At 46.9% G+C, this 24,156-nt stretch overlaps 1 protein-coding gene across 1 annotated transcript in view; it reads left to right on the top strand.

The window, feature by feature from the left end:
- PLXND1 (plexin D1) overlaps positions 1–24,156 on the top strand; it is a 199,299-nt gene that overhangs the window by 136,918 nt on the left and 38,225 nt on the right. The window contains exons 20-22 of the mRNA XM_063941225.1: positions 15,449–15,563; positions 20,629–20,736; positions 23,838–23,950. Of these exons, the coding sequence (XP_063797295.1) occupies positions 15,449–15,563; positions 20,629–20,736; positions 23,838–23,950 (336 nt within the window). The remainder of the gene's footprint in view (positions 1–15,448; positions 15,564–20,628; positions 20,737–23,837; positions 23,951–24,156) is intronic.

Genomic DNA, 24,156 nt, shown 5'->3' with positions numbered 1-24,156 from the left:
CTCTCATTCCTACTTCACATCCCCTACCCCATTGTGTGTGTGTCTCTCTCCGTTCGCTGTTGCCCCTTTACTCTGATACCGTCTTCATTCTCCGCCTTCCCATTCTCTGTCCCCGTCTCCTGTACTCTATCTGCTCCGTGCTTTCTCTCTCTCTCTCATGCCCAGTGCTCTCTCCCTCTTCCACCCCACCCCCATTTTCTTTGCCTCTCTCTTCCCTCCCTGTTCTTTCTCCCAACCTCATTTTCTTTCCCCCCCCCCCCCAACTCTCAAATTTTCTCCCCGCCCATTATCTCACCCTTTGTATAGTAAAACTCATATAATCAAACTGATGGCTTTCATACACTTGTCTTTAGACTATTTTTGCCCCAGTGTGATGCCTTCTGTAGAATTTTGAGCGTTCCCCTGTATTTGCTGTACACTGTAGAATGTTGAGCGTTCCCCTGTATTTGCTGTACACTGTAGAGTTTTGAGGGTTCCCCTGTATTTGCTGTACACTGTAGAATGTTGAGCGTTCCCCTGTATTTGCTGTACACTGTAGAATGTTGAGCGTTCCCCTGTATTTGCTGTACACTGTAGAGTTTTGAGCGTTCCCCTGTATTTGCTGTACACTGTAGAATGTTGAGCGTTCCCCTGTATTTGCTGTACACTGTAGAATTTTGAGCGTTCCCCTGTATTTGCTGTACACTGTAGAATTTTGAGCGTTCCCCTGTATTTGCTGTACACTGTAGAATGTTGAGCGTTCCCCTGTATTTGCTGTACACTGTAGAATGTTGAGCGTTCCCCTGTATTTGCTGTACACTGTAGAATGTTGAGCGTTCCCCTGTATTTGCTGTACACTGTAGAATGTTGAGCGTTCCCCTGTATTTGCTGTACACTGTAGAATGTTGAGCGTTCCCCTGTATTTGCTGTACACTGTAGAGTTTTGAGCGTTCCCCTGTATTTGCTGTACACTGTAGAATTGTGAGCGTTCCCCTGTATTTGCTGTACACTGTAGAATGTTGAGCGTTCCCCTGTGTTTGCTGTACAGTGTAGAATTTTGAGCGTTCCCCTGTATTTGCTGTACAGTGTAGAATTTTGAGCGTTCCCCTGTATTTGCTGTACACTGTAGAATGTTGAGCGTTCCCCTGTATTTGCTGTACACTGTAGAATGTTGAGCGTTCCCCTGTATTTGCTGTACACTGTAGAGTTTTGAGCGTTCCCCTGTATTTGCTGTACACTGTAGAATTGTGAGCGTTCCCCTGTATTTGCTGTACACTGTAGAATGTTGAGCGTTCCCCTGTGTTTGCTGTACACTGTAGAATTTTGAGCGTTCCCCTGTATTTGCTGTACACTGTAGAATTTTGAGCGTTCCCCTGTATTTGCTGTACACTGTAGAATGTTGAGCGTTCCCCTGTATTTGCTGTACACTGTAGAGTTTTGAGGGTTCCCCTGTATTTGCTGTACACTGTAGAATGTTGAGCGTTCCCCTGTATTTGCTGTACACTGTAGAATTTTGAGGGTTCCCCTGTATTTGCTGTACACTGTAGAATGTTGAGCGTTCCCCTGTATTTGCTGTACACTGTAGAATGTTGAGCGTTCCCCTGTATTTGCTGTACACTGTAGAGTTTTGAGCGTTCCCCTGTATTTGCTGTACACTGTAGAATTTTGAGCGTTCCCCTGTATTTGCTGTACAGTATAGAATTTTGAGCGTTCCCCTGTGTTTGCTGTACAGTGTAGAATTTTGAGCGTTCCCCTGTATTTGCTGTACACTGTAGAATGTTGAGCGTTCCCCTGTATTTGCTGTACACTGTAGAATGTTGAGCGTTCCCCTGTATTTGCTGTACACTGTAGAGTTTTGAGCGTTCCCCTGTATTTGCTGTACACTGTAGAATTGTGAGCGTTCCCCTGTATTTGCTGTACACTGTAGAATGTTGAGCGTTCCCCTGTGTTTGCTGTACAGTGTAGAATTTTGAGCGTTCCCCTGTATTTGCTGTACAGTGTAGAATTTTGAGCGTTCCCCTGTATTTGCTGTACACTGTAGAATGTTGAGCGTTCCCCTGTATTTGCTGTACACTGTAGAATGTTGAGCGTTCCCCTGTATTTGCTGTACACTGTAGAGTTTTGAGCGTTCCCCTGTATTTGCTGTACACTGTAGAATTGTGAGCGTTCCCCTGTATTTGCTGTACACTGTAGAATGTTGAGCGTTCCCCTGTGTTTGCTGTACACTGTAGAATTTTGAGCGTTCCCCTGTATTTGCTGTACACTGTAGAATTTTGAGCGTTCCCCTGTATTTGCTGTACACTGTAGAATGTTGAGCGTTCCCCTGTATTTGCTGTACACTGTAGAATGTTGAGCGTTCCCCTGTATTTGCTGTACACTGTAGAGTTTTGAGCGTTCCCCTGTATTTGCTGTACACTGTAGAATTTTGAGCGTTCCCCTGTATTTGCTGTACAGTGTAGAATTTTGAGCGTTCCCCTGTGTTTGCTGTACAGTGTAGAATTTTGAGCGTTCCCCTGTATTTGCTGTACACTGTAGAGTTTTGAGCGTTCCCCTGTATTTGCTGTACACTGTAGAATTGTGAGCGTTCCCCTGTATTTGCTGTACACTGTAGAATGTTGAGCGTTCCCCTGTGTTTGCTGTACACTGTAGAATTTTGAGCGTTCCCCTGTATTTGCTGTACACTGTAGAATTTTGAGCGTTCCCCTGTATTTGCTGTACACTGTAGAATGTTGAGCGTTCCCCTGTATTTGCTGTACACTGTAGAGTTTTGAGGGTTCCCCTGTATTTGCTGTACACTGTAGAATGTTGAGCGTTCCCCTGTATTTGCTGTACACTGTAGAATTTTGAGGGTTCCCCTGTATTTGCTGTACACTGTAGAATGTTGAGTGTTCCCCTGTATTTGCTGTACACTGTAGAATGTTGAGCGTTCCCCTGTATTTGCTGTACACTGTAGAGTTTTGAGCGTTCCCCTGTATTTGCTGTACACTGTAGAATTTTGAGCGTTCCCCTGTATTTGCTGTACAGTGTAGAATTTTGAGCGTTCCCCTGTGTTTGCTGTACAGTGTAGAATTTTGAGCGTTCCCCTGTATTTGCTGTACACTGTAGAATGTTGAGCGTTCCCCTGTATTTGCTGTACAGTGTAGAATTTTGAGCGTTCCCCTGTATTTGCTGTACACTGTAGAATGTTGAGCGTTCCCCTGTATTTGCTGTACACTGTAGAATGTTGAGCGTTCCCCTGTATTTGCTGTACACTGTAGAGTTTTGAGCGTTCCCCTGTATTTGCTGTACACTGTAGAATTGTGAGCGTTCCCCTGTATTTGCTGTACACTGTAGAATGTTGAGCGTTCCCCTGTGTTTGCTGTACACTGTAGAATTTTGAGCGTTCCCCTGTATTTGCTGTACACTGTAGAATTTTGAGCGTTCCCCTGTATTTGCTGTACACTGTAGAATGTTGAGCGTTCCCCTGTATTTGCTGTACACTGTAGAATGTTGAGCGTTCCCCTGTATTTGCTGTACACTGTAGAGTTTTGAGCGTTCCCCTGTATTTGCTGTACACTGTAGAATTTTGAGCGTTCCCCTGTATTTGCTGTACAGTGTAGAATTTTGAGCGTTCCCCTGTGTTTGCTGTACAGTGTAGAATTTTGAGCGTTCCCCTGTATTTGCTGTACACTGTAGAGTTTTGAGCGTTCCCCTGTATTTGCTGTACACTGTAGAATTGTGAGCGTTCCCCTGTATTTGCTGTACACTGTAGAATGTTGAGCGTTCCCCTGTGTTTGCTGTACACTGTAGAATTTTGAGCGTTCCCCTGTATTTGCTGTACACTGTAGAATTTTGAGCGTTCCCCTGTATTTGCTGTACACTGTAGAATGTTGAGCGTTCCCCTGTATTTGCTGTACACTGTAGAGTTTTGAGGGTTCCCCTGTATTTGCTGTACACTGTAGAATGTTGAGCGTTCCCCTGTATTTGCTGTACACTGTAGAATTTTGAGGGTTCCCCTGTATTTGCTGTACACTGTAGAATGTTGAGTGTTCCCCTGTATTTGCTGTACACTGTAGAATGTTGAGCGTTCCCCTGTATTTGCTGTACACTGTAGAGTTTTGAGCGTTCCCCTGTATTTGCTGTACACTGTAGAATTTTGAGCGTTCCCCTGTATTTGCTGTACAGTGTAGAATTTTGAGCGTTCCCCTGTGTTTGCTGTACAGTGTAGAATTTTGAGCGTTCCCCTGTATTTGCTGTACACTGTAGAATGTTGAGCGTTCCCCTGTATTTGCTGTACACTGTAGAATGTTGAGCGTTCCCCTGTATTTGCTGTACACTGTAGAGTTTTGAGCGTTCCCCTGTATTTGCTGTACACTGTAGAATTGTGAGCGTTCCCCTGTATTTGCTGTACACTGTAGAATGTTGAGCGTTCCCCTGTGTTTGCTGTACAGTGTAGAATTTTGAGCGTTCCCCTGTATTTGCTGTACAGTGTAGAATTTTGAGCGTTCCCCTGTATTTGCTGTACACTGTAGAATGTTGAGCGTTCCCCTGTATTTGCTGTACACTGTAGAATGTTGAGCGTTCCCCTGTATTTGCTGTACACTGTAGAGTTTTGAGCGTTCCCCTGTATTTGCTGTACACTGTAGAATTGTGAGCGTTCCCCTGTATTTGCTGTACACTGTAGAATGTTGAGCGTTCCCCTGTGTTTGCTGTACACTGTAGAATTTTGAGCGTTCCCCTGTATTTGCTGTACACTGTAGAATTTTGAGCGTTCCCCTGTATTTGCTGTACACTGTAGAATGTTGAGCGTTCCCCTGTATTTGCTGTACACTGTAGAATGTTGAGCGTTCCCCTGTATTTGCTGTACACTGTAGAGTTTTGAGCGTTCCCCTGTATTTGCTGTACACTGTAGAATTTTGAGCGTTCCCCTGTATTTGCTGTACAGTGTAGAATTTTGAGCGTTCCCCTGTGTTTGCTGTACAGTGTAGAATTTTGAGCGTTCCCCTGTATTTGCTGTACACTGTAGAGTTTTGAGCGTTCCCCTGTATTTGCTGTACACTGTAGAATTGTGAGCGTTCCCCTGTATTTGCTGTACACTGTAGAATGTTGAGCGTTCCCCTGTGTTTGCTGTACACTGTAGAATTTTGAGCGTTCCCCTGTATTTGCTGTACACTGTAGAATTTTGAGCGTTCCCCTGTATTTGCTGTACACTGTAGAATGTTGAGCGTTCCCCTGTATTTGCTGTACACTGTAGAATGTTGAGCGTTCCCCTGTATTTGCTGTACACTGTAGAGTTTTGAGCGTTCCCCTGTATTTGCTGTACACTGGAGAATTTTGAGCGTTCCCCTGTATTTGCTGTACAGTGTAGAATTTTGAGCGTTCCCCTGTGTTTGCTGTACAGTGTAGAATTTTGAGCGTTCCCCTGTATTTGCTGTACACTGTAGAGTTTTGAGCGTTCCCCTGTATTTGCTGTACACTGTAGAATTGTGAGCGTTCCCCTGTATTTGCTGTACACTGTAGAATGTTGAGCGTTCCCCTGTGTTTGCTGTACACTGTAGAATTTTGAGTGTTCCCCTGTATTTGCTGTACACTGTAGAATTTTGAGCGTTCCCCTGTATTTGCTGTACACTGTAGAATGTTGAGCGTTCCCCTGTATTTGCTGTACACTGTAGAATTTTGAGCGTTCCCCTGTATTTGCTGTACACTGTAGAATTTTGAGCGTTCCCCTGTATTTGCTGTACACTGTAGAATTTTGAGTGTACCCCTGTATTTGCTGTACACTGTACAGTTTTGAGCGTTCCCCTGTATTTGCTGTACACTGTAGAATTTTGAGCGTTCCCCTGTATTTGCTGTACACTGTAGAATTTTGAGCGTTCCCCTGTATTTGCTGTACACTGTAGAATGTTGAGCATTCCCCTGTGTTTGCTGTACACTGTAGAATGTTGAGCGTTCCCCTGTATTTGCTGTACACTGTAGAATGTTGAGCGTTCCCCTGTATTTGCTGTACACTGTAGAATGTTGAGCGTTCCCCTGTATTTGCTGTACAGTGTAGAATTGTGAGCGTTCCCCTGTATTTGCTGTACAGTGTAGAATTGTGAGCGTTCCCCTGTATTTGCTGTACACTGTAGAATTTTGAGCGTTCCCCTGTATTTGCTGTACACTGTAGAATTTTGAGCGTTCCCCTGTATTTGCTGTACACTGTAGAATGTTGAGCGTTCCCCTTAAACATCCTAGTGATATTTGGTGGACCCCTTCATTCTAAGTAAAGCATTCGTTACCTCTAAATACCAAGAAATAAAGACACGGAGACTTGAATTTGGCAGAAAAATTGCTAGCTATTTATTTGACCCTCACCATAGCAAACCTGTAAATGAAAACTTTGTTAAGATGCCGATTCAGGCGGCATATGGTGGCAGAAAAAAATAACGGCTCTATTAAACTGACGCTAACCTTAAAATGCTAAAATCAAAACCATCCTAATTTAACTACAAACTATCAAAACGGTAATAGGTGCTAGCTCAACCCCCACAGTGACTACCCACCCTGATAGGTGCCCATTCCGCTGCCTCCCGGACGGGTGGTTGAGCGGCCAACAAGTCGATGGAGGTGAGTGCACCTAAACCACATCAAACTGTAAATCACTACAGCTTACCATACAACTACAAACTGCCGTTCTTTTCCGCCAATAAATAGCCAACGATAAAACCAGCCAACAATTCAACGCCAAGGCACTCCGTGCCAGAACCTCTACCCACAGGGCGGGAGGGCGGGAAGGCAATTCACTAACAAGAGAGAACAAAATGGCCTATCCTTCCCTATATATACTAACCCTCCCCTTTTTCCAAGGGCTGTACTTTCCTTCCAGCTAGGTCCACCCCTCACAAGATGTTTTCCTATGCAGTCAATTCTCTCTCCGTATTTGCTATACACTGTAGAATTTTGAGCGTTCCCCTGTATTTGCTGTACGTTGTAGAATGTTGAGCGTTCCCCTGTATTTGCTGTACACTGTAGAATTTTGAGCATTCCCCTGTATTTGCTGTACACTGTAGAATTTTGAGCATTCCCCTGTATTTGCTGTACAGTGTAGAATGTTGAGCATTCCCCTGTATTTGCTGTACAGTGTAGAATGTTGAGCGTACCCCTGTATTTGCTGTACACTGTAGAATTTTGAGCGTACCCCTGTATTTGCTGTACACTGTAGAATGTTGAGCGTTCCCCTGTATTTGCTGTACACTGTAGAATGTTGAGCGTTCCCCTGTATTTGCTGTACACTGTAGAATTTTGAGCGTTCCCCTGTGTTTGCTGTACACTGTAGAATTTTGAGCATTCCCCTGTATTTGCTGTACACTGTAGAATGTTGAGCGTTCCCCTGTATTTGCTGTACACTGTAGAATGTTGAGCGTTCCCCTGTATTTGCTGTACACTGTAGAATGTTGAGCGTTCCCCTGTATTTGCTGTACACTGTAGAATGTTGAGCGTTCCCCTGTATTTGCTGTACACTGTAGAATGTTGAGCGTTCCCCTGTATTTGCTGTACACTGTAGAATGTTGAGCGTTCCCCTGTATTTGCTGTACACTGTAGAATGTTGAGCGTACCCCTGTATTTGCTGTACACTGTAGAATGTTGAGCGTTCCCCTGTATTTGCTGTACACTGTAGAATTTTGAGCATTCCCCTGTATTTGCTGTACAGTGTAGAATGTTGAGCATTCCCCTGTATTTGCTGTACAGTGTAGAATGTTGAGCGTACCCCTGTATTTGCTGTACACTGTAGAATTTTGAGCGTACCCCTGTATTTGCTGTACACTGTAGAATGTTGAGCGTTCCGCTGTATTTGCTGTACACTGTAGAATTTTGAGCATTCCCCTGTATTTGCAGTACACTGTAGAATGTTGAGCGTTCCCCTGTATTTGCTGTACACTGTAGAATGTTGAGCGTTCCCCTGTATTTGCTGTACACTGTAGAATTTTGAGTGTTCCCCTGTGTTTGCTGTACACTGTAGAATTTTGAGCGTTCCCCTGTATTTGCTGTACACTGTAGAATGTTGAGCGTTCCCCTGTATTTGCTGTACACTGTAGAATGTTGAGCGTTCCCCTGTATTTGCTGTACACTGTAGAATGTTGAGCGTTCCCCTGTATTTGCTGTACACTGTAGAATGTTGAGCGTACCCCTGTATTTGCTGTACACTGTAGAATTTTGAGCGTACCCCTGTATTTGCTGTACACTGTAGAATGTTGAGCGTTCCCCTGTATTTGCTGTACACTGTAGAATGTTGAGCGTTCCCCTGTATTTGCTGTACACTGTAGAATGTTGAGCGTTCCCCTGTATTTGCTGTACACTGTAGAATGTTGAGCGTTCCCCTGTATTTGCTGTACACTGTAGAATTTTGAGCGTTCCCCTGTATTTGCTGTACACTGTAGAATTTTGAGTGTACCCCTGTATTTGCTGTACACTGTACAGTTTTGAGCGTTCCCCTGTATTTGCTGTACACTGTAGAATTTTGAGCGTTCCCCTGTATTTGCTGTACACTGTAGAATTTTGAGCGTTCCCCTGTATTTGCTGTACACTGTAGAATGTTGAGCATTCCCCTGTGTTTGCTGTACACTGTAGAATGTTGAGCGTTCCCCTGTATTTGCTGTACACTGTAGAATGTTGAGCGTTCCCCTGTATTTGCTGTACACTGTAGAATGTTGAGCGTTCCCCTGTATTTGCTGTACAGTGTAGAATTGTGAGCGTTCCCCTGTATTTGCTGTACAGTGTAGAATTGTGAGCGTTCCCCTGTATTTGCTGTACACTGTAGAATTTTGAGCGTTCCCCTGTATTTGCTGTACACTGTAGAATTTTGAGCGTTCCCCTGTATTTGCTGTACACTGTAGAATGTTGAGCGTTCCCCTTAAACATCCTAGTGATATTTGGTGGACCCCTTCATTCTAAGTAAAGCATTCGTTACCTCTAATACCAAGAAATAAAGACACGGAGACTTGAATTTGGCAGAAAAATTGCTAGCTATTTATTTGACCCTCACCATAGCAAACCTGTAAATGAAAACTTTGTTAAGATGCCGATTCAGGCGGCATATGGTGGCAGAAAAAAATAACGGCTCTATTAAACTGACGCTAACCTTAAAATGCTAAAATCAAAACCATCCTAATTTAACTACAAACTATCAAAACGGTAATAGGTGCTAGCTCAACCCCCACAGTGACTACCCACCCTGATAGGTGCCCATTCCGCTGCCTCCCGGACGGGTGGTTGAGCGGCCAATAAGTCGATGGAGGTGAGTGCACCTAAACCACATCAAACTGTAAATCACTACAGCTTACCATACAACTACAAACTGCCGTTCTTTTCCGCCAATAAATAGCCAACGATAAAACCAGCCAACAATTCAACGCCAAGGCACTCCGTGCCAGAACCTCTACCCACAGGGCGGGAGGGCGGGAAGGCAATTCACTAACAAGAGAGAACAAAATGGCCTATCCTTCCCTATATATACTAACCCTCCCCTTTTTCCAAGGGCTGTACTTTCCTTCCAGCTAGGTCCACCCCTCACAAGATGTTTTCCTATGCAGTCAATTCTCTCTCCGTATTTGCTATACACTGTAGAATTTTGAGCGTTCCCCTGTATTTGCTGTACGTTGTAGAATGTTGAGCGTTCCCCTGTATTTGCTGTACACTGTAGAATTTTGAGCATTCCCCTGTATTTGCTGTACACTGTAGAATTTTGAGCATTCCCCTGTATTTGCTGTACAGTGTAGAATGTTGAGCATTCCCCTGTATTTGCTGTACAGTGTAGAATGTTGAGCGTACCCCTGTATTTGCTGTACACTGTAGAATTTTGAGCGTACCCCTGTATTTGCTGTACACTGTAGAATGTTGAGCGTTCCCCTGTATTTGCTGTACACTGTAGAATTTTGAGCGTTCCCCTGTATTTGCAGTACACTGTAGAATGTTGAGCGTTCCCCTGTATTTGCTGTACACTGTAGAATGTTGAGCGTTCCCCTGTATTTGCTGTACACTGTAGAATTTTGAGCGTTCCCCTGTGTTTGCTGTACACTGTAGAATTTTGAGCATTCCCCTGTATTTGCTGTACACTGTAGAATGTTGAGCGTTCCCCTGTATTTGCTGTACACTGTAGAATGTTGAGCGTTCCCCTGTATTTGCTGTACACTGTAGAATGTTGAGCGTTCCCCTGTATTTGCTGTACACTGTAGAATGTTGAGCGTTCCCCTGTATTTGCTGTACACTGTAGAATGTTGAGCGTTCCCCTGTATTTGCTGTACACTGTAGAATGTTGAGCGTTCCCCTGTATTTGCTGTACACTGTAGAATGTTGAGCGTACCCCTGTATTTGCTGTACACTGTAGAATGTTGAGCGTTCCCCTGTATTTGCTGTACACTGTAGAATTTTGAGCATTCCCCTGTATTTGCTGTACAGTGTAGAATGTTGAGCATTCCCCTGTATTTGCTGTACAGTGTAGAATGTTGAGCGTACCCCTGTATTTGCTGTACACTGTAGAATTTTGAGCGTACCCCTGTATTTGCTGTACACTGTAGAATGTTGAGCGTTCCCCTGTATTTGCTGTACACTGTAGAATTTTGAGCATTCCCCTGTATTTGCAGTACACTGTAGAATGTTGAGCGTTCCCCTGTATTTGCTGTACACTGTAGAATGTTGAGCGTTCCCCTGTATTTGCTGTACACTGTAGAATTTTGAGTGTTCCCCTGTGTTTGCTGTACACTGTAGAATTTTGAGCGTTCCCCTGTATTTGCTGTACACTGTAGAATGTTGAGCGTTCCCCTGTATTTGCTGTACACTGTAGAATGTTGAGCGTTCCCCTGTATTTGCTGTACACTGTAGAATGTTGAGCGTTCCCCTGTATTTGCTGTACACTGTAGAATGTTGAGCGTACCCCTGTATTTGCTGTACACTGTAGAATTTTGAGCGTACCCCTGTATTTGCTGTACACTGTAGAATGTTGAGCGTTCCCCTGTATTTGCTGTACACTGTAGAATGTTGAGCGTTCCCCTGTATTTGCTGTACACTGTAGAATGTTGAGCGTTCCCCTGTATTTGCTGTACACTGTAGAATGTTGAGCGTTCCCCTGTATTTGCTGTACACTGTAGAATGTTGAGCGTTCCCCTGTATTTGCTGTACACTGTAGAATGTTGAGCGTTCCCCTGTATTTGCTGTACACTGTAGAATGTTGAGCGTTCCCCTGTATTTGCTGTACACTGTAGAATGTTGAGCGTTCCCCTGTATTTGCTGTACACTGTAGAATGTTGAGCGTTCCCCTGTATTTGCTGTACACTGTAGAATGTTGAGCGTTCCCCTGTATTTGCTGTACACTGTAGAATGTTGAGCGTTCCCCTGTATTTGCTGTACACTGTAGAATGTTGAGCGTTCCCCTGTATTTGCTGTACACTGTAGAATTTTGAGCGTTCCCCTGTATTTGCTGTACACTGTAGAATGTTGAGCGTTCCCCTGTATTTGCTGTACACTGCAGAATTTTGAGCGTTCCCCTGTATTTGCTGTACACTGTAGAATTTTGAGCGTTCCCCTGTGCTTGCTGTACACTGTAGAATGTTGAGCGTTCCCCTGTATTTGCTGTACACTGTAGAATGTTGAGCGTTCCCCTGTATTTGCTGTACACTGTAGAATGTTGAGCGTTCCCCTGTATTTGCTGTACACTGTAGAATGTTGAGCGTACCCCTGTATTTGCTGTACACTGTAGAATTTAGAGCGTTCCCCTGTATTTGCTGTACACTGTAGAATGTTGAGCGTTCCCCTGTATTTGCTGTACACTGTAGAATGTTGAGCGTTCCCCTGTATTTGCTGTACACTGTAGAATGTTGAGCGTTCCCCTGTATTTGCTGTACACTGTAGAATGTTGAGCGTTCCCCTGTATTTGCTGTACACTGTAGAATGTTGAGCGTTCCCCTGTATTTGCTGTACACTGTAGAATGTTGAGCGTACCCCTGTATTTGCTGTACACTGTAGAATTTAGAGCGTTCCCCTGTATTTGCTGTACACTGTAGAATGTTGAGCGTTCCCCTGTATTTGCTGTACACTGTAGAATGTTGAGCGTTCCCCTGTATTTGCTGTACACTGTAGAATGTTGAGCGTTCCCCTGTATTTGCTGTACACTGTAGAATGTTGAGCGTTCCCCTGTGTTTGCTGTACACTGTAGAATGTTGAGCGTTCCCCTGTATTTGCTGTACACTGTAGAATGTTGAGCGTACCCCTGTGTTTGCTGTACACTGCAGAATTTTGAGCGTTCCCCTGTATTTGCTGTACACTGTAGAATGTTGAGCGTTCCCCTGTATTTGCTGTACACTGTAGAATGTTGAGCGTTCCCCTGTATTTGCTGTACACTGTAGAATGTTGAGCGTTCCCCTGTATTTGCTGTACACTGTAGAATGTTGAGCGTACCCCTGTATTTGCTGTACACTGTAGAATTTAGAGCGTTCCCCTGTATTTGCTGTACACTGTAGAATGTTGAGCGTTCCCCTGTATTTGCTGTACACTGTAGAATGTTGAGCGTTCCCCTGTATTTGCTGTACACTGTAGAATGTTGAGCGTACCCCTGTATTTGCTGTACACTGTAGAATTTAGAGCATTCCCCTGTATTTGCTGTACACTGTAGAATTTAGAGCGTTCCCCTGTATTTGCTGTACACTGTAGAATGTTGAGCGTTCCCCTGTATTTGCTGTACACTGTAGAATGTTGAGCGTACCCCTGTATTTGCTGTACACTGTAGAATGTTGAGCGTTCCCCTGTATTTGCTGTACACTGTAGAATTTAGAGCGTTCCCCTGTATTTGCTGTACACTGTAGAATGTTGAGCGTTCCCCTGTATTTGCTGTACACTGTAGAATGTTGAGCGTACCCCTGTATTTGCTGTACACTGTAGAATGTTGAGCGTTCCCCTGTATTTGCTGTACACTGTAGAATGTTGAGCGTTCCCCTGTATTTGCTGTACACTGTAGAATGTTGAGCGTTCCCCTGTATTTGCTGTACACTGTAGAATGTTGAGCGTTCCCCTGTATTTGCTGTACACTGTAGAATGTTGAGCGTTCCCCTGTATTTGCTGTACACTGTAGAATGTTGAGCGTTCCCCTGTATTTGCTGTACACTGTAGAATGTTGAGCGTTCCCCTGTATTTGCTGTACACTGTAGAATGTTGAGCGTTCCCCTGTATTTGCTGTACACTGTAGAATGTTGAGCGTACCCCTGTATTTGCTGTACACTGTAGAATGTTGAGCGTTCCCCTGTATTTGCTGTACACTGTAGAATTTTGAGCATTCCCCTGTATTTGCTGTACAGTGTAGAATGTTGAGCATTCCCCTGTATTTGCTGTACAGTGTAGAATGTTGAGCGTACCCCTGTATTTGCTGTACACTGTAGAATTTTGAGCGTACCCCTGTATTTGCTGTACACTGTAGAATGTTGAGCGTTCCCCTGTATTTGCTGTACACTGTAGAATTTTGAGCATTCCCCTGTATTTGCAGTACACTGTAGAATGTTGAGCGTTCCCCTGTATTTGCTGTACACTGTAGAATGTTGAGCGTTCCCCTGTATTTGCTGTACACTGTAGAATTTTGAGTGTTCCCCTGTGTTTGCTGTACACTGTAGAATTTTGAGCGTTCCCCTGTATTTGCTGTACACTGTAGAATGTTGAGCGTTCCCCTGTATTTGCTGTACACTGTAGAATGTTGAGCGTTCCCCTGTATTTGCTGTACACTGTAGAATGTTGAGCGTTCCCCTGTATTTGCTGTACACTGTAGAATGTTGAGCGTACCCCTGTATTTGCTGTACACTGTAGAATTTTGAGCGTACCCCTGTATTTGCTGTACACTGTAGAATGTTGAGCGTTCCCCTGTATTTGCTGTACACTGTAGAATGTTGAGCGTTCCCCTGTATTTGCTGTACACTGTAGAATGTTGAGCGTTCCCCTGTATTTGCTGTACACTGTAGAATGTTGAGCGTTCCCCTGTATTTGCTGTACACTGTAGAATGTTGAGCGTTCCCCTGTATTTGCTGTACACTGTAGAATGTTGAGCGTTCCCCTGTATTTGCTGTACACTGTAGAATGTTGAGCGTTCCCCTGTATTTGCTGTACACTGTAGAATGTTGAGCGTTCCCCTGTATTTGCTGTACACTGTAGAATGTTGAGCGTTCCCCTGTATTTGCTGTACACTGTAGAATGTTGAACGTTCCCCTGTATTTGCTGTACACTGTAGAATGTTGAGCGTTCCCCTGTATTTGCTGTACACTGTAGAATGTTGAGCGTTCCCCTGTATTTGCTGTACACTGTAGAATTTTGAGCGTTCCCCTGTATTTGCTGTACACTGTAGAATGTTGAGCGTTCCCCTGTATTTGCTGTACACTGCAGAATTTTGAGCGTTCCCCTGTATTTGCTGTACACTGTAGAATTTTGAGCGTTCCCCTGTGTTTGCTGTACACTGTAGAATGTTGAGCGTTCCCCTGTATTTGCTGTACACTGTAGAATGTTGAGCGTTTCCCTGTATTTGCTGTACACTGTAGAATGTTGAGCGTTCCCCTGTATTTGCTGTACACTGTAGAATGTTGAGCGTACCCCTGTATTTGCTGTACACTGTAGAATTTAGAGCGTTCCCCTGTATTTGCTGTACACTGTAGAATGTTGAGCGTTCCCCTGTATTTGCTGTACACTGTAGAATGTTGAGCGTTCCCCTGTATTTGCTGTACACTGTAGAATGTTGAGCGTTCCCCTGTATTTGCTGTACACTGTAGAATGTTGAGCGTTCCCCTGTATTTGCTGTACACTGTAGAATGTTGAGCGTACCCCTGTATTTGCTGTACACTGTAGAATTTAGAGCGTTCCCCTGTATTTGCTGTACACTGTAGAATGTTGAGCGTTCCCCTGTATTTGCTGTACACTGTAGAATGTTGAGCGTTCCCCTGTATTTGCTGTACACTGTAGAATGTTGAGCGTTCCCCTGTATTTGCTGTACACTGTAGAATTTTGAGCGTTCCCCTGTATTTGCTGTACACTGTAGAATGTTGAACGTTCCCCTGTATTTGCTGTACACTGTAGAATGTTGAGCGTTCCCCTGTATTTGCTGTACACTGTAGAATGTTGAGCGTTCCCCTGTATTTGCTGTACACTGTAGAATGTTGAGCGTTCCCCTGTATTTGCTGTACACTGTAGAATGTTGAGCGTTCCCCTGTATTTGCTGTACACTGTAGAATGTTGAGCGTTCCCCTGTATTTGCTGTACACTGTAGAATGTTGAGCGTTCCCCTGTATTTGCTGTACACTGTAGAATTTTGAGCGTTCCCCTGTATTTGCTGTACACTGTAGAATTTTGAGCGTTCCCCTGTTAATCCCTTCCAGCCACAGTGACAGCAGTGTGACTCCTGTCTGCCTGTGGTACCGCTTCCCATCCAGCGCTCTCCGCCTGCACGGGTTCCGCGCGGCTGCTTTACTCCGGTGTCTGTCTTTCTCCACAGATTCAACTTGGTAACCTGAACCAGACCATCACCATGCTGCACTTAGCTGGGATAGACACCTCCATCGTCGTGTCTATAGTCATCTGCAGTATCCTGTTACTGCTCTCTGTGGTGGGTGAGTGTCAGTCACGCTGCTGCTGTAGATCAGCCCCAGCCTCCTGAGGGCAATATATCGTTATAACTGGTGAGTGGAGAAGTTACTTCTGTAAAATATAAGTTATATTGGGAGAGTACTGAGGTCACTTGTGTCACATGACTCGTTCTGGATGTTTCCGTAACGGTGATAAAGAGGAAATGGCATAGCAACCAATGCCCTATTTTGTTTAGAAGAACAGAAAATAAACTGTAGGGGTGGGGAGGGGGTAACACGTCACTTTATAGCAGAGCTGTATCGGTATGCCAGAGTACCAATTACAATGTTTTTTACCGCCAAGGTTCTATTGAAGAAAATATCAGGGCTTAGAAATCCTTATGGGTATACAGGTGTATGAATGGGTAAAATACCCTTCAAAAGTCAGCCCACACTGGATGTTTTTAAGTCTCCCTGGATAAAAGGGCGTCTTACCTTACTGTATAATAAGCAGTCAATAACAGTCATATGAGCGCCAGGTAGTGGTGACCTGTGTGATGGTATATGAGTGCCAGGTAGCGGTGACCTGTGTGATGGCATATGAGTGCCAGGTAGCGGATGACCTGTGTGATGGCATATGAGTGCCAGGTAGTGGGTGACCTGTGTGATGGCATATGAGTGCCAGGTAGTGGTGACCTGTGTGATGGCATATGAGTGCCAGGTAGCGGTGACCTGTGTGATGGAATATGAGTGCCAGGTAGCGGTGACCTGTGTGATGGCATATGAGTGCCAGGTAGCGGTGACCTGTGTGATGGCATATGAGTGCCAGGTAGTGGTGACCTGTGTGATGGAATATGAGTGCCAGGTAGCGGTGACCTGTGTGATGGAATATGAGTGCCAGGTAGCGGTAACCTGTGTGATGGCATATGAGCGGCAGGTAGCGGTGACCTGTGTGATGGAATATGAGTGCCAGGTAGCGGTGACCTGTGTGATGGAATATGAGTGACAGGTAGCAGGTGACTTGTTTGATGGCATATGAGTGCCAGGTAGCGGGTGGCCTGTGTGATGGAATATGAGTGCCAGGTAGCGGTGACCTGTGTGATGGAATATGAGTGCCAGGTAGCGGTGACCTGTGTGATGGCATATGAGTGCCAGGTAGCGGGTGGCCTGTGTGATGGAATATGAGTGCCAGGTAGCGGTGACCTGTGTGATGGCATATGAGTGCCAGGTAGCGGTGACCTGTGTGATGGAATATGAGCGCCAGGTAGCGGTGACCTGTGTGATGGAATATGAGTGCCAGGTAGCGGGTGACCTGTGTGATGGCATATGAGTGCCAGGTAGCGGTGACCTGTGTGATGGAATATGAGTGCCAGGTAGCGGGTGACCTGTGTGATGGAATATGAGTGCCAGGTAGCGGTGACCTGTGTGATGGCATATGAGTGCCAGGTAGCGGTGACCTGTGTGATGGAATATGAGTGCCAGGTAGCAGGTGACTTGTGTGATGGCATATGAGTGCCAGGTAGCGGGTGGCCTGTGTGATGGAATATGAGCGCCAGGTAGCGGTGACCTGTGTGATGGCATATGAGTGCCAGGTAGCAGTGACCTGTGTGATGGCATATGAGTGCCAGGTAGTGGTGACCTGTATGATGGCATATGAGTGCCAGGTAGTGGTGACCTGTGTGATGGAATATGAGTGCCAGGTAGTGGTGACCTGTGTGATGGAATATGAGTGCCAGGTACCAGATGACCTGTGTGATGGAATATTAGTGCCAGGTAGCGGTGACCTCTGTGATGGAATATGAGTGCCAGGTAGCGGTGACCTGTGTGATGGCATATGAGTGCCAGGTACCAGATGACCTGTGTGATGGAATATGAGTGCCAGGTAGCGGTGACCTGTGTGATGGAATATGAGTGTCAGGTAGTGGTGACCTGTGTGATGGTATATGAGTGCCAGGTAGCGGTGATCTGTGTGATGGCATATGAGTGCCTGGTAGCGGTGACCTGTGTGATGGCATATGAGTGCCAGGTACCAGATGACCTGTGTGATGGAATATGAGTGCCAGGTAGCGGTGACCTGTGTGATGGAATATGAGTGTCAGGTAGTGGTGACCTGTGTGATGGTATATGAGTGCCAGGTAGCGGTGATCTGTGTGATGGCATATGAGTGCCAGGTAGCGGGTGACCTGTGTGATGGTATATGAGTGCCAGGTAGTGGTGACCTGTGTGATGGAATATGAGTGCCAGGTAGCGGTGACCTGTGTGATGGCATATGAGTGCCAGGTAGCGGTGACCTGTGTGATGGAATATGAGTGCCAGGTAGTGGTGATCTGTGTGATGGAATATGAGTGCCAGGTAGCGGTGATCTGTGTGATGGCATATGAGTGCCAGGTAGTGGTGACCTGTGTGATGGAATATGAGTGCCAGGTAACGGTGACCTGTGTGATGGAATATGAGTGCCAGGTAGTGGTGACCTGTGTGATGGAATATGAGTGCCAGGTAGCGGTGACCTGTGTGATGGCATATGAGTGCCAGGTAGTGGTGACCTGTGTGATGGCATATGAGTGCCAGGTAGCGGTGACCTGTGTGATGGAATATGAGCGCCAGGTAGTGGTAACCTGTGTGATGGCATATGAGTGCCAGGTAGTGGTGACCTGTGTGATGGAATATGAGTGCCAGGTAGCGGTGACCTGTGTGATGGCATATGAGTGCCAGGTAGTGGTGACCTGTGTGATGGAATATGAGCGCCAGGTAGTGGTGACCTGTGTGATGGAATATGAGCGCCAGGTAGTGGTGACCTGTGTGATGGCATATCAGTGCCAGGTAGTGGTGACCTGTGTGATGGAATATGAGTGCCAGGTAGTGGTGACCTGTGTGATGGAATATGAGTGCCAGGTAGCGGTGACCTGTGTGATGGCATATGAGTGCCAGGTAGTGGTGACCTGTGTGATGGAATATGAGTGCCAGGTAGTGGTAAACTGTGTGATGGCATATGAGTGCCAGGTAGTGGTGACCTGTGTGATGGAATATGAGTGTCAGGTGGCGGTGACCTGTGTGATGGAATATGAGTGCCAGGTAGCGGTGACCTGTGTGATGGAATATGAGTGCCAGGTAGCGGGTGACCTGTGTGATGGCATATGAGTGCCCTGTAGTGGTGACCTGTGTGATGGAATATGAGCGCCAGGTAGTGGTGACCTGTGTGATGGAATATGAGTGCCAGGTAGCGGTGACCTGTATGATGGCATATGAGTGCCAGGTAGTGGTGACCTGTGTGATGGCATATGAGTGCCAGGTAGTGGTGACCTGTGTGATGGAATATGAGTGCCAGGTAGCGGTGACCTGTGTGATGGAATATGAGTGGCAGGTAGTGGTGACCTGTGTGATGGCATATGAGTGGCAGGTAGCGGTGACCTGTGTGATGGAATATGAGTGCCAGGTAGCGGGTGACCTGTGTGATGGCATATGAGTGCCAGGTAGTGGTGATCTGTGTGATGGTATATGAGTGCCAGGTAGCGGGTGGCCTGTGTGATGGAATATGAGCGCCAGGTAGCGGTGACCTGTGTGATGGAATATGAGTGGCAGGTAGCGGTGACCTGTGTGATGGCATATGAGTGCCAGGTAGCGGTGACCTGTGTGATGGAATATGAGTGCCAGGTAGCAGGTGACTTGTGTGATGGCATATGAGTGCCAGGTAGCGGTGACCTGTGTGATGGAATATGAGTGCCAGGTAGCAGGTGACTTGTGTGATGGCATATGAGTACCAGGTAGCGGGTGACCTGTGTGATGGAATATGAGTGGCAGGTAGCGGTGACCTGTGTGATGGCATATGAGTGCCAGGTAGCGGTGACCTGTGTGATGGCATATGAGTGCCAGGTACCAGATGACCTGTGTGATGGAATATGAGTGCCAGGTAGCGGTGACCTGTGTGATGGCATATGAGTGCCAGGTGGCGGTGACCTGTGTGATGGAATATGAGTGCCAGGTAGCAGGTGACTTGTGTGATGGCATATGAGTGCCAGGTAGCGGGTGGCCTGTGTGATGGAATATGAACACCAGGTAGCGGTGACCTGTGTGATGGAATATGAGTGCCAGGTACCAGATGACCTGTGTGATGGAATATGAGTGCCAGGTAGTGGTGATCTGTGTGATGGAATATGAGCGCCAGGTAGCGGTGACCTGTGTGATGGAATATGAGTGCCAGGTAGCGGTGACCTGTGTGATGGCATATGAGTGCCAGGTAGTGGGTGACCTGTGTGATGGAATATGAGCGCCAGGTAGTGGTGACCTGTGTGATGGCATATGAGTGCCAGGTAGCAGTGACCTGTATGATGGCATATGAGTGCCAGGTAGCGGTGACCTGTGTGATGGCATATGAGTGCCAGGTAGTGGTGACCTGTGTGATGGCATATGAGTGCCAGGTAGCGGTGACCTGTATGATGGCATATGAGTGCCAGGTAGTGGTGACCTGTGTGATGGCATATGAGTGCCAGGTAGTGGTGACCTGTGTGATGGAATATGAGTGCCAGGTAGCGGTGACCTGTGTGATGGAATATGAGTGGCAGGTAGTGGTGACCTGTGTGATGGCATATGAGTGGCAGGTAGTGGTGACCTGTGTGATGGCATATGAGTGCCAGGTAGTGGTGACCTGTGTGATGGAATATGAGTGCCAGGTAGCGGTGACCTGTGTGATGGAATATGAGTGCCAGGTAGCGGTGACCTGTGTGATGGCATATGAGTGCCAGGTAGCGGTGACCTGTGTGATGGTATATGAGTGCCAGGTAGCGGTGACCTGTGTGATGGCATATGAGCGCCAGGTAGTGGTGACCTGTGTGATGGAATATGAGTTCCAGGTAGCGGTGACCTGTGTGATGGCATATGAGTGCCAGGTAGTGGTGACCTGTGTGATGGAATATGAGTGTCAGGTAGCGGTGACCTGTGTGATGGCATATGAGCGCCAGGTAGCGGTGACCTGTGTGATGGTATATGAGCACCAGGTAGCGGTGACCTGTATGATGGTATATGAGTGCCAGGTAGCGGTGACCTGTGTGATGGTATATGAGTGCCAGGTAGCGGTGACCTGTGTGATTGCTCATCACTGTACATTTTTCTCTAGCTCTGTTTGTCTTCTGCACCAAGAGTCGGAGAGCTGAGCGCTACTGGCAGAAAACTCTGGTGCAAATGGAAGAGATGGAATCCCAGATCCGGGAGGAGATAAGGAAAGGTAATTCCTGCATGTCAGTGGCCACAGGAGACGTCATTCTCCGCACAGATAAAACAGCATCAACTTGTTCATCTAACGGATAAGAGTCATTGATGAATATTGATGAATATTGTGAGATCCATTGTGCACAGTATGGCGGCTGTAGGGATCAGTGCTGATAGTAGACTATGCCAGCTGTAGGGATCAGTGCTGGTAGTAGACTATGCCAGCTGTAGGGATCAGTGCTGGTAGTAGACTATGCCACCTGTAGGGATCAGTGCTGGTAGTAGACTATGCTACCTGTAGGGATCAGTGCAGGTAGCAGACTATGCCAGCTGTAGGGATCAGTGCTGGTAGCAGACTATGCCAGCTGTAGGGATCAGTGCTGGTAGTAGACTGTGCTACCTGTAGGGATCAGTGCTTGTAGTAGACTATGCCACCTGTAGGGATCAGTGCTGGTAGCAGACTATGCCAGCTGTAGGGATCAGTACTGGTAGCAGACTATGCCAGCTGTAGGGTTCAGTGCTGGTAGCAGACTATGCCAGCTGTAGGGATCAGTGCTAGTAGTAGACTATGCCAGCTGTAGGGATCAGTGCTGGTAGCAGACTATGTCAGCTGTAGGGATCAGTACTGGTAGTAGACTATGCCAGCTGTAGGGATAAGTGCTGGTAGTAGACTATGCCAGCTGTAGGGATCAGTACTGGTAGTAGACTATGCCAGCTGTAGGGATCAGTGCTGGTAGCAGACTATGCCAGCTGTAGGGATCAGTGCTGGTAGCAGACTATGCCAGATTTAGGGATCAGTGCTGGGAGTAGACTATGTCAGTTGTAGGGATCAGTGCTGGTAGTAGACTATGCCAGCTGTAGGGATCCGTGCTGGTAGTAGACTATGCCAGCTGTAGGGATCTCAACTGGTAGCAGACTATGCCAGCTGTAGGGATCAGTGCAGGTAGCAGACTGTGCCAGCTGTAGGGATCAGTGCTGGTAGCAGATTGTGCCAGCTGTAGGGATCAGTACTGGTAGTAGACTATGCCAGCTGTAGGGATCAGTGCTGGTAGCAGACTATGCCAGATTTAGGGATCAGTGCTGGTAGTAGACTATGCCAGCTGTAGGGATCAGTGCTGGTTGTAGACTATGCCAGCTGTTGGGATCAGTACTGGTAGTAGACTATGCCAGCTGTGGGGATCAGTACTGGTAGCAGACTATGCCAGCTGTAGGGATCAGTACTGGTAGTAGACTATGCCAGCTGTAGGGATCCGTGCTGGTAGCAGACTATGCCAGCTGTAGGGTTCAGTGCTGGTAGCAGACTATACCAGCTGTAGGGATCAGTGCTGGTAGCAGACTATGCCAGCTGTAGGGTTCAGTGCTGGTAGCAGACTATGCCAGCTGTAGGGTTCAGTGCTGGTAGCAGACTATGCCAGCTGTAGGGATCAGTGCTGGTAGCAGACGATGCCAGCTGTAGGGATCAGTGCTGGTAGCAGATTGTGCCAGCTGTAGGGATCAGTGCTGGTAGTAGATTATGCCAGCTGTAGGGATCCGTGCTGGTAGCAGACTATGCCAGCTGTAGGGTTCAGTGCTGGTAGTAGACTATGCCAGCTGTAGGGATCAGTGCTGGTAGCAGACTGTGCCAGCTGTAGGGATCAGTACTGGTAGTAGACTATGCCAGTTGTAGGGATCAGTACTAGTAGTAGACTATGCCAGCTGTAGGGATCAGTGCAGGTAGCAGACTATGCCAGCTGTAGGGATCAGTGCTGGTAGCAGACTATGCCAGCTCGAGGGATCAGTGCTGGTAGCAGACTATGCCAGCTGTAGGGTTCAGTGCTGGTAGTAGACTATGCCAGCTGTAGGGATCAGTGCTGGTAGCAGACTGTGCCAGCTGTAGGGATCAGTACTGGTAGTAGACTATGCCAGTTGTAGGGATCAGTACTAGTAGTAGACTATGCCAGCTGTAGGGATCAGTGCAGGTAGCAGACTATGCCAGCTGTAGGGATCAGTGCTGGTAGCAGACTATGCCAGCTCTAGGGATCAGTGCTGGTAGCAGACTATGCCAGCTGTAGGGATCAGTGCAGGTAGCAGACTATGCCAGCTGTAGGGATCAGTGCTGGTAGCAGACTATGCCAGCTCTAGGGATCAGTGCTGGTAGCAGACTATGTCAGGTGTAGGGATCCGTGCTGGTAGTAGACTATGCCAGCTGTAGGGATCAGTGCTGGTAGCAGACTATGCCAGCTGTAGGGATCTGTGCTGGTAGCAGACTATGCCAGCTGTAGGGATCAGTACTGGTAGCAGACTGTGCCAGCTGTAGGGATCAGTACTGGTAGTAGACTATGCCAGCTGTCGGGATCCGTGCTGGTAGCAGACTATGCCGGCTGTAGGGGTCAGTGCTGGTAGCAGACTATGCCGGCTGTAGGGATCAGTGCTGGTAGCAGACTATGCCAGCTGTAGGGATCAGTGCTGGTAGCAGACTGTGCCAGCTGTAGGGATCAGTACTGGTAGTAGACTATGCCAGCTGTAGGGTTCAGTGCTGGTAGCAGACTATGCCAGCTGTAGGGATCAGTGCTGGTAGCAGACTATGCCAGCTGTAGGGTTCAGTGCTGGTGGCAGACTATGCCAGCTGTAGGGTTCAGTGCTGGTAGCAGACTATGCCAACTGTAGGGATCAGTGCTGGTAGCAGACTATGCCAGCTGTAGGGATCAGTGCTGGTAGCAGACTATGCCAGCTGTAGGGTTCAGTGCTGGTAGCAGACTATGCCAGCTGTAGGGTTCAGTGCTGGTAGCAGACTATGCCAGCTGTAGGGTTCAGTGCTGGTAGCAGACTATGCCAGCTGTAGGGATCAGTGCTGGTAGCAGACTATGCCAGCTGTAGGGTTCAGTGCTGGTAGCAGACTATGCCACCTGTAGGATCAGTCTTGGCACTAGGCTATGCTATCTCTAGGGATCTTTGCCCGCTGTAGGGATCAGTGCTTAGTAAGAACGGAACTGACGCTTGGCAGAACCAAGAACAAGCTTACTACTCAGCCTCAGGGTTACATCCGATTAGGGTTAACCGTTAACTAAAGGAGGGGATTTTCAGTGGAGATGTTGGTGGGATGATGATAGAGATGTCATTAGAGTCTTCTCCCTGTAGGATTTGCCGAGCTGCAGACCGATATGACTGACCTGACCAAGGAGCTAAACCGCAGCCAGGGAATCCCATTCTTGGAGTATAAGCATTTTGTGACCCGCACCTTCTTCCCAAAGGTAAGTCCCACACCCTGAAAGATAACGGTAAAATTAGGTTTCCTTCTGTCCCCCACAGAAGCCGGACGTGCCAGGCTGAAGGGGCGTCTCTGGGTAGGATGTGAGCTGACTGCTGTATTATTGTGCAGGAGAGAATAATTACATTTGCTCCTTGTGCGGTACAAGGTCACAGACAGTGAGTTATATTCCACCTTCTAGGATACCAG

The sequence above is a fragment of the Pseudophryne corroboree genome, chromosome 9 (assembly GCF_028390025.1).
Source record: "Pseudophryne corroboree isolate aPseCor3 chromosome 9, aPseCor3.hap2, whole genome shotgun sequence".
Classification (NCBI taxonomy): Eukaryota; Metazoa; Chordata; class Amphibia; order Anura; family Myobatrachidae; genus Pseudophryne; species Pseudophryne corroboree.
This window is presented reverse-complemented; position numbering and strand designations above follow the sequence as displayed.